Raw genomic sequence first — 17,868 nt, forward strand, 5'->3', positions numbered from 1 at the left:
GCCTGGAGCCTGTTTCTGATTCTGTGTCTCCCTCTCTCTCTGCCCCTCCCCCGTTCATGCTCTGTCTCTCTCTGTCCCAAAAATAAATAAACGTTGAAAAAAAATTAAAAAAAAAAAAAAAAGGTTACATTTATCCATGGCATTTGTACTTCTGTTACTGCAGGTCTTGGTACCCACCTATTTGAGAGGCATGAGACTTTCTGATTTAATCATTTCAAAAAAGCAGAATGATTTGGTATCCTGTCTTAGGCAAGATTTGATAAAATCTGAGCTCTTTTTCTGTCTTATGTTACATTTTTTTAGTAACTTTGGGCTACTTGTTTACTTTCAGTCCTGTTGCCTCTGGTAATCCTGTGTAAAACCTTATAGAATACGGTAATAAACACTGCAGAAGAGTTTGAATGTTGAGAATGAAAGATTTTAGAATTAGTCCTCCCAGTTCAGTGATTCTTAACTTTGTTAATAACTGTTATTAAGTGAGTCCATTTTTACTGACAATGAAGAAATGAACCTAAAGGAGTAGTTACAAAATTGTGGAAATTTTATGATTTTTATACTTCTAGAAAGAGCTATGAACTCTTTTGGAAGGAAGGAAATTAAATGGAAAAAAATAAATAAATTAAAAGAAGAGGCTTCCCTCACCCTCCCCCAAAATTGAGAAAGCCGTGGAAGGGTGCACCAAAAAAAGTCTTTGGGTTCTAGGACATTAGAGAAGTTGAAAAGAGAAGTCTGATGTTCCATACTGAATTATCTAAGCAATGGGATAAGTGAAAGATAGAATAGGATTTAGAAGTCAGGTGGATCCAATTTCAAAATCCTGACTTGGACTTTATGAGCTCTGTGCCCTTGCAAGGTATTTCATCTCTTTGAACATCAGTTTCTTCATCTGTGAAATGGAGATGAGAGGACACACTTCATAGAGCTGATGAGCATTCTATATGGATGGAGCGTATAGCATAGTGCTTGGCCACAGTGGCCTCTATAAATGTCAGCTCCTATCACCCTCACATCAGCAGCCCCCCTTAGCAGGTCACTTTATCTCTGGGTTTGGGCCAGCAATAAGGCCATTAACTCAAGCAGCTTGAATCTAAAGTATTATTCACTACTTTGATATCTGGTGTTAGTGAACAAGAAAAATGATTCCTAATTTTGTAAACCATTGCTAAGATTAATAGACTTGGCAGAATGACTTGTGTGTATATAGAAGACATTTTATCTAAAATATTCCTATGATCATTATACATACCTTACCCCCTTCTTTTTTTTTTTTTTTTCCTTTTCTTTAATATGACTGTAAAATATGGATTGGGAAGTAAGTAAGGCAGAATAGTTTTCACTTGTATGAAAAACGGTTGCTGGGGTTTTCACAGTTGAAATCACTGCTTGCAAGGAGATTATGGTTGCAGCATACTATGGGAGAATAAGAATGATAATGATGATGCTAACACTACTGTATGCTATTTAACTCATGTCAGTCCTATGGGTACTGTTAGCCTCATTTTGTAGATGATGAAACCAAAGCACAGAGAGGTTAATAACATTTCTGCTTGCATAGTTAGGAAGTAGCAGAGCCAGGATTTGAACTCAGTCTGGCTCCAGAGGCCATGCTCTTAATAACTGTCTTATACTGGGAGGACTAAGAGAAGACAGTCCTTTAAATGGGAGCAAATGTCCTAAAGTGTGGCAAGTTGTTTACTTTTAGATTTGCTCTACAGGTATTCTGAGAGAAGCCTCACAAAGTGTATCGGTATTACTATTGAGACCAGACCAGATTACTGTATGAAGCGGCATTTAGGTGACATGCTGACCTATGGCTGCACAAGGCTAGAGATTGGGGTACAGAGTGTCTATGAAGATGTGGCCAGAGATACCAACAGGTAAGATGGGCAAATGATTTTGCACAAGCCTTCTTCTACTCCCACTGATTATATCTATTGTCACACTCATTCTCTCCACCTTGCTACCAATCTTAGAGAAGAGTGGATAGGTTTCCTCTCCTCAGAGTCATTCTTCTATCTCTGCTCTTAATTCCATCCCCATTCCTTGATTTCCAGCCTTTTCTCTACTGGCTCTTTTCCAGTAGCCTGTAAACATGCTCTTATTTCTTCCTGTCATAAACAGCCTTTCCCATATGGAAAGCAGAAGGCAGGGCTCAAGGGTCAGTCGTTTAAAGCTGGAGAGAAGGCGAGGAACATGGGTTTGAATAAGAAGGAAGTCGAGGTGATATTTAAAAGATTAGTTTTTGTGAAGCAGATGCCAGTCGGCAGAGTAATGAAAGGTTGGTGGGCAATGGTTGTAAGTTTTGAGAAATTTGGGAGGTAAGGAAGGATAGAAATAAGGATTGATAGAGCCCTATGAAAGCTCTCTTCTAGAACTCTAGAAATAGATCACTAAGTTGGGGAGAAAAGACACACATGAAAGGTTAGTTGTGTAAGGAACTTTATGATTAATCGGTGAATTAGAGAAAAACAAAAGATTTTAGGACTTTATTAGGCAGCACAGATCATTGACTGTAGGTGTAAGGCAGGCTTCAGGGAATTGGTATGTGTTGAGTTGGGTCTACTTTACTGGGAGGGTGTCAGACATGACTGGGGGTTGTGGTAGGAGAAGGAAGTAAAAGAGAACTAGGGAAACTTATACCAGTCAGCATCTAGAAACAACCAGGAAGAATGCCAGGCTGAGGAGGGAGGAATCTTTCCTTAGTAATAGAGGTCTGTTAGATACTTTTGAACACAGGGAAGAATTGCACAGATATCAGACTTAAGAAAGATCACCTGACTAGAATGCACTCTGTAGGGGGAGTCTTAAACCGGAAAACACTGGTTTGACTGCTGCTGGTGATCAAGGGTCATACCTGTGGAGATGGGAAGAGTCTCTTGAAGGTCAGGAAGGCTTTCTGAAAAGAATGACGTCAGACTGAGGCTTAAAGGAAGAGTATGACTTAGGTGGGGAAGAGGAAGATTATTTCAAGCGGAAAGAAGCATACAAACAAACTCCTGAGCACATGGCATATTTCGGGGATTCGGGGTAGGTTAGGTTGGTTACAGCATAGAGCATGAGGTAGGAGAGTGGTAAGAGGTGAGGCTGCAAAGATAAGCCAGGGTGGCCAAATGATGAGGAGCCTTAGAAGTCAGCCCAGGGAGTTTGGGCTTTAATCTGAGGACAGACTAAACTAAGTTGTGATAGGAGCATACCTACGTTTTAGAAAGATCCCTTTGTAAGGATCACAGTATGGGAGTGGATTAAGAAGACAAGCTAGAAGGAAGACCAGTTAAGAGACTGTTGCACTCATTTAAACAGAAGGTGTTTAAAGAAGGTGTTAAAGAAGAAAGGTGTTCTACACCTACGGTGTCCAATATGGTAGTACGAGGAACTAAATTTTTCATTTTAATTATTAATATAAACTGAGTGACTATGTGCCTAGAGACTGTGGTATTGTACAATTGACAGTACAGTTTTAGAGTACTGGATATTTGGATGGTGTGTCAGGAGAGAGGCCTGGCCTAGTCATATAAATTGGGAAATGATTAGCAAAAAGAGATTGGAAATGGGATGGGAACATCCAGAGTGGGCTGGAGTCCATGTTTCTAGGATTTTTTGTGGTGAATGGGAATGTCTCGGAGATGAAAGGATTGACATAGGGCTTCAGTCATTAGTAGCCCCAAATTGTTCTTTGTCTTGCTTCCTACTTGGATGTGATACTGGAATGTTAAGATGATTTATCCAGCTGGCCGCAAATGATTCTGCCCTGTCACTAAATCATTCACTTTTCTCATTTTTAAAGGACCTTGCAGACCACCAGAGTGAAATCTATTTTGTACATAGGTGTCACTCTATGACACCTAATTTATTTCTACAAATAATTTCAAAAGGTTTTTAGAGGAAAGAGCATCACAAGAGGCTGCTTCTGCCTGGTTTTGAGCCCATTATTTTTTTTTTTAACTTAAATATGTGTATTAGTAACCTTACTTTGGCTGATAATGCTAAACCAAATAATTTTAGTAGACATTAACTCTGGTTACCCCAGTCATTTACTGTCAGAACCTTGAGTAGGTACATGAGGAATTTCTGAGAAATATCTCAGAAGTGAAATGATTTATTTCCAGGCCTTCTCAGAGATAGAGACATAAAAATGATTTTCTGAGATTTTTATTCCCCAACCATATTAGTCTTCATTATAAAACCACTGTTATAGATCGTTTTTCCTCTGTTTCTTGTGTTAACCTTCTTGCCCTTTTATTTGTGTAACAGGTAGTGAATTTTCTTTCCTCAGGGGCCACACTGTGAAGGCAGTCTGCGAGTCATTCACCTGGCCAAGGATTCTTGGTTTCAAAGTCGTGGCTCATATGATGCCTGATCTGCCAAATGTGGGACTAGAGAGGGACATTGAACAGTTTACAGTAAGTGTTGTCTTCAACCAGGCTGATTTAGACTGCCTCTGCATGCTGCTTCTACCCCCTCTGCTCTTTGTGATTATTTGCTGCTAATGTTTCCCCCATTATTAAAGCAGTATGTCCTCATTATGGAAGAGTAGAACACTGTAAACAAAGAAGAGTCATTCTTCACAGTGCCCACACCAAATAAAACCCTAACATTTTAATGTACTTCCTTCTAGGATTTTTTTATGCTTAGGCTTTTCAGAGGGATATACACACAGACGTATATATATGGATAGATAGATAGATATAGATATACACACAGACATATATATATATATATACACACACATACACACACACATACACACACACACACACACACAGACAAACTGGCATATATGATAAGTAATTATTTTAATTGCTTTTTCACTTAATGTTATATAAGCATTTATCTGTGTTAGTCAATGTTAACATATTTAAATGTGTGCTTAATTTCCATTGAATAAATATGCCTTACTTTGCTTAACTACTTCCAAATTTTTTAAATTGAAGGTATTACCAGTTTTTTGTATTGTAAATAGCACTGCAGGTAAACAATTTGATGCCTATAACTTTTTGTAGTATTTCGGACTGTTTCGTTAGGATAAATTCCCTGCAGTAGAATTGTCAGGTAAAGGTATAAACACTTCAAGAGTCTCTCCATATTACTTAATTGCTTTTCAGAGGGTTATAACAATTTATACTCGCTTTAGCAGGGTTATTTTTTCCCCAAATAACACTCTCCTGTTTATATATTTATATACACACATAGTTATAATGTTTCTACCTTTGCTAATTTAGTGGATAAAAATGTCATTTCAACTTGTATTTTGTAATTATATTAATACGCTTTTAAGGTTTGCATTCAATAATCATAATTCATCTTTTTAGAATTGTGCATTTTTGTTCTCTGACCAATTACTCTATTGGATATGACTATTTTTAATGTTAATTTAGATGAACTTTCTAGGTGAGGACATTATAGATTCCTTGTTTGTTTGTTTTTATAGTTGTTACACATATTTTTACCCAGCCTGTCTTGGGCCTTTCACTTTTGTATCTGCTGTCAAATCCATCCTATTTATTTATGATTTCTTCAGATGCTTCTGAATTTAGAACTGCCTTTCTCTTTCAGGATTTGTGAAAGAATATGTTTCAGGATAGTGAAAGAAAATGTTTGGGTTTTTTTCTGGGTTTTCTCTTCTTTGATATTTTAATATCTAACTCCGGGTTGGCTGGGTTTTTGTTTGTTTTTACTCTCTGTCACATGTTGGGAAATGAGATTGGTAAGAACTTTTTTTTTTTTTTCCTTTAGATTCTCAGATAGGGAAAGTGCCTTAGGGATATTCTTGGAGAGAAGAGGATGAAAGTATTGTTATTTTATTCACAAAAATATTTTACTCTATTTAGAAAAATGGAATTCACTTTGCCTTACTTGTGACATTAATAATTCTTTCTTTCCTTTTAAATTTTTTTTATTTTTAAACCCATGAATTACAACTGAAGATAGTACTAATTCATAAATGTCCCTGTTACTAATTTCCCCGTGTTAGCTGTGTAGTAGATTTTGAATCTAATAACCTCTCCTCAGTAGTTAATAGCCAGGTACTCAGGCTTCAGGCCTAAAAGTCCTCTGAAACACTTTTCTTTAGCACAGCTCTTAGGTTAATCAGAGATATAGCTAGAATTCATAACTTTAAGTATCCTTGGGGAAAAAATTATGGCATGTTTCAAATAATAGCAAATAGTGGAGCCTTACTATTCATTTTCCTTAGTGTCTTCAAAATAAAGAAAAGTTCAGTGATAATATTGCAAAGATAACCCTTCATGTAAACAGATCTGTCTTCCTTGTTTGTAATCTTTTCAGAAAAACTCAGAATATGAACACTATATTATTTCTTTTCTGACTACATCCCAGCACATAAATGAGTGACAAAATAGAGCTGACATGAGAAATCCGATTTCTCTCTAGAGAAAAATTTTCTGCAAAATTAACTTAATATCATCTTAAATAATTTCTACAAATCAATAAGAAAAAAGCAGAAAGCTCAATAAGAGAATGGGCAAAAACACTTGAACAGGCACTACTACAGAAATACGATATTTGAACAGCCAGTAAACATATTTAAAAGTTGTTAAAGTCATTAATCTTCAAAGAAATGAAATTTTAAACTATGATGCGTTCCTATTGTATTCTTACCAGAAAAGCTAAGAAGAGGTAAAATGAAAAAAGACAAAATCAAGTGTTAGTAAGAGTATGGAACAACTAGAACTCTTTCTTCATTTACTGCTTGTGGCAGTAATTTACACTGGTATATCATGGTAAAAAAAACTGTTTGACATTATCTGCTAATTATGAACATATGCATACCCATGTCCTAGGAATTGTACTCCTAGATGTATTCTCAGCAGAAATGCCCACATATATTTACCAAAAGTCATGGTTACAAAGTACTGTTGGTAATATCAGAGCAACAAGAACCCAAGTGTCCATTAACAAGAGAATGTGTAAATAGTGATGTAGTCATACAATGAAATACTATAAAAAAATAATTAATTACAACCTTATGCAACAACATGACTGACTCTCTTCAACATAAAATTGAGCAAAAGAAAACAGATCCAAAAGACCACCTAACACACATTTCTGTTAATATGAAGTCCAAAAACTTTGGGTGGAATTGTAACTGGAAATAGGTATGAGGTGGCCTTTCTAAGGTTTTGATACGATTTTTCTTAATTTGAGTATCTGGGTGCTGGTTACATGATTTATAAAAATCTGTCAAGATGTACACTTGGAGTTTGTGTACTTTTCTGTATTTAAGATACACTCCAATAAAAATTCACATAAAACTTTTAAAACTAGTTTTTGTTTAGGAAATCTTGTTTGGGTCTATTTGGAATTCACAACCTTTCCTGAACTAGTAGGCAGTAATATTTTATACTTTAAAACTTTTTTCCCTACTTTATTTTATTGTCACATCATTAGCAACCCACCGATATATTTTCCTTAATGTGTTTTGTTCCATAGGAAAGGTTGCTAAATCGGGGTTCTGCTGGTATAATTACACAAGTCTACAAAATGTTATCTCTGTAGAGGACAGGGTAGCCTTTCCTGGCACGGATCCATAAAGCTACTACCCAGCCTGCTGAGATTATCACAGCTGTATCTTGGGTTGTATGCTTACAGTATACGTGTTATAAATTGGCTAGATCTTACACCTTGTTGTTTAGGTCATTGCTGGGTCACTACTCTTAGTGTCTGTTTATTTGCATCTGTTTATTGCAAATTCACACTCTCATCCAGTGGTAGATGCACAGCTTATAGCTGTGTGTGATACATAGCATTTACTTCTATTTTCCAGTAACTCAGAAATGAAGTTTTCTTTTTTCTTAACTTCGCCCTTTCCACCTATCCTCAGATAGAGCTTACTTATTACTCAAAATAACTTTTAGCTGGTTTGGTGTTTTATTAATTTAAAAATTAGACTGCTCTTGGATATCCAAGCTAAGATTGCTAAAAATGCATGAAGAATGTCTATTTCTCTTTAGGAAAAATTTCTCTTCAGAATCTCCTCTCAGTTACCAGAAGTCTTTCAAAGTTCATTAATGCTGGACACTCACAAGTTCCCCCCCCACCCCCACTGAGCTGTTTTTCCCCCCAAAGCCAATGTGATTAAGTTACTGTTTGGCAGGGATGGCTAGAGGCATTTCTTATTATTTGTTTTGTTCTTAATGCCTTGTTTTAAAGGCTTATTACTTAAGATAGTGTCATAGGGTACAGGTTAAGAAGAGTATTATATCAGAAAAGACCACCTGTTATAGTCTCCTCAGTTGAGGAAACAGGCTTCATGAGATTAAGTAACTGTTAGTCAGTGGTGAGTCTCCAAGCTCTTAGGTAAGCACCCCTTCCATGGCATCTTTCTGTGTTAGCTTTTCTAGGTGAAGGGAAGTCTGACTATGAATGACTGTGTGTGACCTGAATGATGTTGAAATACAAGTCAAGTTGGATCTTAACAAAACTTTATTTTTTTTAATATGAAATTTATTCTCAAATTGGTTTCCATACAACACCCAGTGCTCATCCCAACAGGTGGCCTCCTCAATGCCCATCACCCACTTTCCCCGTCCTCCCACCCCCCATCAACCCTCAGTTTATTCTCAGTTTTTAAGAGTCTCTTATGGGCGGGGGGGGGGGTGATGGGTATTGAGGAGGGCACCTTTTGGGATGAGCACTGGGTGTTGTATGGAAACCAATTTGACAGTAAACTTCATATATTGAAAGAAAAAAAAAAGAGTCTCTTATGGTCTGCCTCCCTCCCTCTCTAGCTTTTTTTTCCCCTTCTCTTCCCCCATGGTCTTCTGTTAAGTTTCTCAGGATCCACATATGAATGAAAACATGTGGTATTTGTCTTTCTCTGCCTGACTTACTTCACTTAGCATAACACTCTCCAGTTCCATCCACGTTGCTACAAATGGCCAGATTTCATTCTTTCTCATTGCTAAGTAGTATTCCATTGTATATATAAACCACGATTTCTTTATCCATTCATCAGTTGATGGACATTTAGGCTCTTTCCATAATTTGGCTATTGTTGAAAGTGCTGCTGTAAACATTGGGGTACAAGTACCCCTATGCATCAGCACTCCTGTATCCCTTGGGTAAATTCCTAGCAGTGCTATTGCTGGGTCATAGGGTAGGTCTGTTTTTAATTTTTGTGAGGAACCTCCACACTGTTTTCCAGAGCAGCTGCACCAGTTTGCATTCCCACCGACAATGCAAGAGGGTTCCCATTTCTCCACATCCTCTCCGGCATCCATAGTCTCCTGATTTGTTCATTTTAGCCACTCTGGCTGGCGTGAGGTGATATCTCAGTGTGGTTTTGATTTGTATTTCCCTCATGAGGAAAGACGTTGAGCATCTTTTCATGTGCCTGTTGGCCATCTGGATGTCTTCTTTAGAGAAGTGTCAATTCATGTCTTCTGCCCATTTCTTCACTGGGTTATTTGTTTTTCAGGTGTGGAGTTTGGTGAGCTCTTTATAGATTTAGGATACTAGCCCTTTGTCCGATATGTCATTTGCAAATATCTTTTCCCATTCTGTCGGTTGCCTTTTAGTTTTGTTGCTTGTTTCCTTTGCAGTGCAGAAGCTTTTTATCTTCATGAGGTCCCAATAGTTCATTTTTGCTTTTAATTCCCTTGCCTTTAGAGATGTGTCAAGTAAGAAATTGCTGCGGCTGAGGTCAGAGAGGTTTTTTTTCCTGATTTCTCCTCTAGGGTTTTGATTGTTTCCTGTCTCACATTCAGGTCCTTTATCCATTTTGAGGTTTTTTTTAAACAAAACTTTAAACCTCTTTCTGTTTTTAGTTATGTTTTAGTTGTATCAAAGGAATACATGTCTCATTTTAAAAGTCAAATTGTGACTACAGTGAAAGACAGCAATACCCTCTTTTCTTTTCCTTGAGTGCACCCAGGTCATTTTGCAGACGCTCCAGTGTCTCTGTCTCCTCCTCCCCTTCATTTCTCAAATCCGCTGCAATCTGGCTTCCACCTCCCACTGAAACTCTTCTCTCAAATGTTGTAAAATACTTCCTAATCTCCAAACGCAAAGAATATTTCTCTCCTGTCATGTTATTCAGTCTTAACATTTGTTATTGTTAAAGAGTGTCTCCATTTTGGGATTCTCATTTCCCTGGCTTTTGTGATTCTGCTATCTCCTGGCTCTCTTCTTACCTCCAGGACTATTCCTCTTTCTGCCCTATCTTCTTTTTCTTCCCTCCATTTAGATGTAGGTTCCATCTTTTGCTCTGTTCTGTATGCTTGCCTTTCTTTTTTTTTTTATTTTTTTATTTTTTAAATTTTTTTTTCAACGTTTATTTATTTTTGGGACAGAGAGAGACAGAGCACGAACGGGGGAGGGGCAGAGAGAGAGGGAGACACAGAATCGGAAACAGGCTCCAGGCTCTGAGCCATCAGCCCAGAGCCTGATGCGGGGCTCGAACTCCCGGACCGCGAGATCGTGACCTGGCTGAAGTCGGACGCTTAACCGACTGCGCCACCCAGGCGCCCCTGCTTGCCTTTCTTCTGTTGTTCTAACTTGACCACGTATGCTTTAGTGAGCCTCATTTTCTCTCCAGCCTGAAGCCTTAGGCTCCTAGGACCAGTTACTTAATACTCTTCAACTAGCACCAGATGTCATACATGTAATTAGAACTTGGTATGTCCAGTGTAGACATATTTATCTGTTCCCCCTTCCTCTTGTATTTCCTATCATAGTTGGTGGCCCCTTTATCCATATACTCTCCCTAGTCAGAAATTCAGGAACCATTCAGGAGCAAGTAGAGAATATTTGGACTCTGGAGCCAGACCGTCCAGTTTGAATCCTGGCCCCACCACTTAGTAGCAGACTGTTTTGACTGCTTTGTTCCCCAGTTTCCTCATCTCAAAAATGATATTAATTATAGTACCAACCTATTATGAAGATTGGCTGAGAAAATACATGCAACACATTTAGAAAAGTTCCTGGCACATAGTGAGTGCTCAGTAAATCTTTGCTGCTGTGATCGTCCCCTCATACCCTGAGTCGAATTCCACGGGACATTCTGTCACTTTCTCCCTCTGCGTATCTTTCAAAGCTGTCGTCACGTCCTCTTCATCCCACTGCCGCAACTGGTGTTCATACTTTCCTCAGCTCACCTGCACAGTGAAACGGCTCCTCAGCTAAGTCGCCCTGCCACTAGCCATGTTCCCTTCTACTTGCCATTCACGTGGTGCCAGAATGACGTTTATTCAGTTTTTTATCCCTAGCATAGAAAAGTTGTTACATAATAAAATGACAAACACAGTAGTCCTCTGCCACTTTCAACTGTTGTAGCTGGGGTTGTTGCCCTGGTATTTACTTCTATATTTCTTGCCACCAGGCTTGGATTGCTTTTTTCCTGATTGTCAGTTTTAGATCGATTCTCGTGTCTTTCTGTTATAGTCTTTGGAAAGTTCATTCTTTAATACTCTGCTCCCATTCTCCCAATATTGTTACATCACTATTTTAGTTATATTAGTAGTTAATGGTCAATGTTTACGTTACAGTTTTTACCTAAATGATTACTGACATGGAGCCATGAAATATACTAACGTTCTTTTCTTGAACAACCATTTGTTTCTTTCTAGAGTTAACAGTTGTCTTTTTTTTAATTATTATTTACCTTGTTCTCTGTGCACCTGTAACTTTCAAATGTGCCCACCCAATGGTAAAGCCTCTCTGTCAGTGTCCTAACTTATTAGATATTCTGTCAGTTAATTTTTTAGGCTAGCACCGTGACTCCTGGATGTCCCCTCTTCCAACTCCAAACTGAACTGGCAGTTCTCTGTGCCTACTTCACAAGTGTCCTCTTTGGGGGCTTCTTGTCACCGCTCTTGTGGCTTGGATACTTTGTCTTCTGGATTCCAAGTTAACCCTATTTATTGGTTTATTCCTTGACTTTACTAAAATACATTTTCCAGCAGCTTCCTGAGGAAGAATTCATCATGGGAAGTAAGCCTTTTGCGTGCTAAAAAATGGCTCTGTTCTACCTTCACACTTACAGAATTCTGTAAAATAATTTTTTTAAGGCATTGCACCACTGCCGTGCAGCTTTTAGTACTGCTCTTAAGGAGCACAATATCTTTTATATTCCTCATCCTATATTCCTTACTCTTTAATCCTATAATGTATGTAACCTGGATGGGTTTGTTTGTTTTTTACTCTGGAATATTTTAGGAAATTGTCTTTATCCCATATGTTGTGAAATTCCACAGTAATGTATCTTAGCAAGAGGTTTTGTTTTTTTTTTTTTTTCAACGTTTATTTATTTTTGGGACAGAGAGAGAGCATGAACGGGGGAGGGGCAGAGAGAGAGGGAGACACAGAATCGGAAACAGGCTCCAGGCTCTGAGCCATCAGCCCAGAGCCCGACGCGGGGCTCGAACTCACGGACCGCGAGATCGTGACCTGGCTGAAGTCGGACGCTTAACCGACTGCGCCACCCAGGCGCCCCAAGAGGTTTTTTTTTTAATTAATTGTGCTAGATTTTGAAGGGTCTGTCATCTGTTGTACCACTGGATAATTTTCCCCTTTCATTTTCTGTGTTCTCTTCCTAAAACTCCTCTTAAGCAAATGTTAGATCTCACATTCGTCATCAAGAATTTTCATATATTTTTTACCTATTTGTCCTTTTTTTCCTGCTTTCTTCTTATATTCTCACCTTTATCTTTCAACTTTTCTAATACATGTTTTAATTTTTGTAATGGCTTTGATTTTCAAAAGTTCTTTCTTACATCCTGGTTGTTTGATTTTTCTCTAGCATTTTATTCTTGTTTAATGGATGTAATATATTTTCTCTTATCTCTGAAGAAATTATAAAGGTTTTTGCTTTTTTTTTTTAAGTTTTATTCTCCTTTACACAATGCCTCTTTCCTCTCAGTTCTTTTTTTTTTTTTTTTCGTTTTTGTTTTGTTCTGCCCTTTCTTTTTCTAGGCTTTCCGCAAGTTTCTGGTGATCCTTAGCCAAATTGTCATACTTTAAAAGTAAGGGACTGGGGCGCCTGGGTGGCGCAGTCGGTTAAGCGTCCGACTTCGGCCAGGTCACGATCTCGCGGTCCGTGAGTTCGAGCCCCGCGTCGGGCTCTGGGCTGATGGCTCGGAGCCTGGAGCCTGTTTCCGATTCTGTGTCTCCCTCTCTCTCTGCCCCTCCCCCGTTCATGCTCTGTCTCTCTCTGTCCCCAAAATAAATAAAAAACGTTGAAAAAAAAAAATTAAAAAAAAAAATAAAAGTAAGGGACTAAAAGAGCAGTACTTGAATGTCAGTATCTTGAACTCTTATTTAGGGCCATTTGATTAATCCAGAGATGAACTCTCGAACTTCCTGTTTGGGGGCTGGCAGTATGAATAGGTCATAGAAAATTGACTGCTGGCATCAGGGGAGCAAGGCAGGGAATCCACTAGTCAGTGTGCTGACTTTCACTTAATCTCCCTGTTTTCAGTCTTTATCCCCACCCAGACTTTCCTTTGTACCTGGAATTTCAGAATCCAGCAGTTTCTTCAGGGAACAAATAGGTAGAACTCTTTTGGGAAGGGCAAAGGAATAAGGGATAAATCCCTCCATGTATACACTTTAATGCCATGATTGCTTCTATCCTACCTGGTTCCTGGTACTTTTGACTCATGAGCCTTTCTGGGACTGTAGTGTGACTGAGCTGGTCTTTCATTGGTATCCCCTTTTGCAAATACTTTGTTTACAGTTTTCTATACTTGCAAAGTCATTTACCAGTCTTCATTTTTGTCTTTCAAAAATTTATTACCATCACTGGGCCAGTCCTCTCTCCCCTCCACCTTCATCTCCTCTGATATTCTCTTTGTTCTTCTAGATTTATACTTTTTGAAAAAATCATCTCTGTTATTTTACTGTGGTTTTGGAGGGAAAAGAAGGAAACACATATTCTAATTCTCCATGTTTAGCCAGAAGTCCAGAACCAATTTCGTCTATCGTCATTCTTATCAACCCATCTACCTTCTAAACTTCTCATATAAGCACCTGAACTGCTCCTCTGAAATACCATGTTCCAATATGGATTCAAAACTAGGTACCGAATGACTTGCATATGTATTCTTTTGGGTGGCTATAAACTGTCAAAGGCCTGATGAATCTTTAATATAAAAATGTTACAGGGAAAATTACATGCAATTACAGAAGAATATCCCTAGGACCAAATGATGCACAAAGAATACAGCATTTAAGAATATTACACAAATCAACGAGAGAGATCAAAAAGTCTATAGTTACATTTCTTTGAAAAGCAAGTTAAGCAATGGAAAGCTTGGCAAGAATGTAGCATGAAATAAAAAGCATTGTTATGGTTTCACAAGGTATAGTACTGCTGGCTTTATAGATACTAATGCCAGGGTGGGGTTAGAGGAAACTGAGTCCACCTTCATTCCTCCATCACACATTGTGCAAAATTAAAAGCAAATGAGCAGTGCAAAGTCATGAAAAGGGTAATGCGTGGTGTCTCCTTGCTTTATTCCCAAATAAAGCCAGCTGGGATGATACAGTACAGGAAATGACTATGTCAGAGTAGATAAATTAGATGTATTTCTCAGTGTCTAGATAACAAATAGTGTGTATCCCAGGTTAGGAACAGTGCCAGCTGGCCTGAAGACAAAATAGTCATATCCAGGGATTGGCATACTTTTTCTACAAAGGGCTATTTGGTAAGCATTTTAGGTTTTGCAGGCAAGTGATGATTTCTGTCACAACTTTTTAAAAGTTTAAACAATTAAATCTATTATTAAGGAAAGAAACAGTCTAGAGGTGAAGGCAGGCATCAGATAAATTATCAGTGTGATGATATTAAGCAAGCAGTAATATAGAATACAATATAATATTTTTTAAGAGAGGCAGCTTGTATTTGAAGGTCAGGAAGGCCTCTCTGAAGAATTGGCATTCATGCTGAGACCTGAAGATTAGCTAGATGAAATAAAATTGATGTCCTTTCCAGGCAGAGGAAATTGCCTTCGCAAAGGCAGAAAGGCAAGGTGGTGAGGGTGGCAGGAGCTGAGACTGCAGCAGTAGACAGGGGCTGGATTAACGAGGGCTTTGTAACCCAGCACACGCACAGCTTGCTTCAGTGAGGCTGTGAAAACAATGAGTTTCTGTTCTGTCTGCATCCTCTCCCTTGATGGAAAGGAAAAGCAGTCTAAGGACTGTGTAGGTATGTGAGAGAACTTGGCCCAGGACTGAAACTTGACCACCGAAACTTCACCAATCTCTGCAGAACTAACGGAGTGGTAATTTTCTGTTCTCCATTCACAGGAGTTTTTTGAGAACCCTGCTTTTCGTCCTGATGGTTTGAAACTCTACCCTACCCTGGTGATTCGTGGAACTGGGCTTTATGAGCTCTGGAAATCAGGAAGATATAAAAGTTATTCTCCTAGTGACCTGATCGAATTGGTGGCTCGGATCCTTGCTCTTGTGCCTCCATGGACTCGAGTGTACCGAGTGCAGAGGTAGTGTGTTATCTTTTCTGCCAGAAATAATCAGTGATGAGTCTGTGTACAGTTTCTTTTTTTCTTTTAATGTTTATTTTTGAGAGAGAGAAACAGTGTGCAATCGGGGGAGAGGCAGAAAAAGGGAGACACAATCCAAAGCAGGCTCTAGGCTCTGAGCTGTCAGTACAGAGCCCGACACAGGGCTCAAACCTACAAAGAACGATGAGATCATGACCTGAGTCAAAGTCTGATGCTTAACCAACTAAGCCACCCAGGCACCCCTTGTTCACAATTTCTAAAATGAGAATAGTCTGATTTAATATTGAGGGGTTTGAAAATTTTTTTTAAATCAAAAATGGGACCCTGGAATGCTGTAAGTACATAGGGATGGAAATGAAAGGACAGTGTGTTCAAGCCACTTTGCCAGTATCTTATTTATTCATGTATTCATCTCGCCATTGATTGATGTGCCAGGAGATGGCGTTGAGATGGTAACAGGCATGATGCTTGGTTCTAGGAGCTGATGACTAGATACAGTAGTGAGGACGGAAGGATGAGGTGTAGCCGTGTGTCTGTTATCCCTGTTGTAGAGCCTCTGAAGAAAAAAGAAAGAGTAGCAACAATTCCATTCTTTCCAGATGTTAATGTAAGTGTGGAGAAAGACTGACATGTTCCTGATGGCATGAAGGAAATCATCTTAACTGCTTTTTTCCTAGGAGAGAAAAACACAGATCTCATTTGCATTCCTGGCCTTTATTACCTTTTTTTTTTTTTTTTTTTTTTTTTTTACAAGAAACATAACCTTGAAGAAAAGTTTTAGGAGCCAAAAAGTTACCTATCTACCTACAGTCTTGACAAAGCCATTCCTGTATTTACTGGTCAGTAAGGCACATTTTCACCACCTTGCCAAAACCTGCCCGGATTCTAGTAGTACAAATACACAGTGAAAAGGTGACTAGTAAATGCATGTGCAATCAATTGCTGTGACTGTTACTCTACTGAGCACAATTGTGTTCCCTGATAATATAAAACAATACTGAAAACAAGCAGAAGTATCAACTAAAGGAAAATTATCAAGAGCATAAATGGATTTGCTCAAAAGTTGAAGGATGTTCACACCATACTTCTGCCACAACATAGTATTTCTTAGGTTTTTTTTTTATATTATTGGCCCAATTTAAGGATCTAAATTGCCTAGATGATCTCGGCAATTTATTTTTTTAAATACTGAAGAAAATTCAGCTGCCAAAATTGTTTGCATTGTCTTCCCCCTTCTTTTTCAACCCTTCTGAAACCATTCAGTTCAAAAGACACTAGGAGGTGCTGAACAGTGCAGGCATCTGCACAGACGTGGGGGCCACAGGCTCAGAGCAGCATGTGTAGGCTGCTCTTGTGGACAAGGCAGTATGAACAGTGTGGTCTCTTGCATACCAAATGTGGTGAAAAGGCATTCTCACTGAGGGCTGAGCAGGGCGAGGAGGATGTCAGGGTGCAGAGAGGAGGCCGCAACAAAAGATTGGTTACTTGCAGAGGGTTGATCTAATAAGTAGATAATATTAAGGTTAATGGGAGTTAGATTTTGTATTACCTGAAAAGGACATCACAGTGTGAAAAAGGAAGAAGAATGTACCCCATGGTGTTTTAGAATAGGAGACATTGGTGTGAACTCATGGTTTTCAACAGATAGGTAGATACAGAAATAATTGTAAATGTAATAAATAATAAGTATAGTGTGTGTGTGTGTGTGTGTCCTTTTCATAGCCTGTTTAGTACTACATTCTTTGCATTTTTTGTGCTGTTTCTTGGTGATTTCACTGTTTAAAATGGCCCATAAGTAGTACTGAAATGTTGTGTAAGAAGGCTCTCATGTGCCTTATAGAGAAAATACATTTGTTGGAGAAGTTTCATTCAGCCTTGAGTTTCAGCACTGTTGGCTGGGAGTTCAGTGTTAGTTTGTCGGCAATACATGGTGTTCTTAAACACAGACACGTGTGAAACAATGTTATATGTTGGTCAGTTAATGAAAATGTGTCCAGAGGCTCACAGGAACCTAGCCCTGTTTTTTCCCCTAGAAGCAATGTCTTACTATTCACTAATTTAATGTTCACGACAACTTTGTAGAACATAATTACTGTGAAGAACGAGAATTGACTGTACATTGTTTCAGAGTACCTCTCTACAACATGCTTAGTAATTACAGAGCAGAAAGAAAGAACTTTGGAGAAGACTGGCAGCTGGTTAAGGTGAATAGCATCAGTAATAGTACAAGGCACAGTCATGTGCCACCTGATAGTATGTATTAAAAATAGAGTCACTTCAGGCGCCTGGGTGGCTCAGTGGGTTGAGCATCTGACTTCGGCTCAGGTCCTGATCTCACAGTTCATGGGTTCGAGCCCTGCATCAGGCTCTGTGCTGGCCACTTGTTCAG

The 17,868-nt window shown here is 38.7% G+C and overlaps 1 protein-coding gene across 1 annotated transcript in view; it reads left to right on the top strand.

Annotated features, from left to right (window-relative positions):
• The window catches only part of ELP3 (elongator acetyltransferase complex subunit 3), a 98,989-nt gene that overhangs the window by 43,167 nt on the left and 37,954 nt on the right, over nt 1-17,868 (top strand). Inside the window, exons 8-10 of the mRNA XM_030312676.2 lie at nt 1,716-1,877; nt 4,274-4,400; nt 15,265-15,458. Of these exons, the coding sequence (XP_030168536.1) occupies nt 1,716-1,877; nt 4,274-4,400; nt 15,265-15,458 (483 nt within the window). The remainder of the gene's footprint in view (nt 1-1,715; nt 1,878-4,273; nt 4,401-15,264; nt 15,459-17,868) is intronic.

Source organism: Lynx canadensis, chromosome B1 (assembly GCF_007474595.2).
Source record: "Lynx canadensis isolate LIC74 chromosome B1, mLynCan4.pri.v2, whole genome shotgun sequence".
NCBI classification, from domain to species: Eukaryota; Metazoa; Chordata; class Mammalia; order Carnivora; family Felidae; genus Lynx; species Lynx canadensis.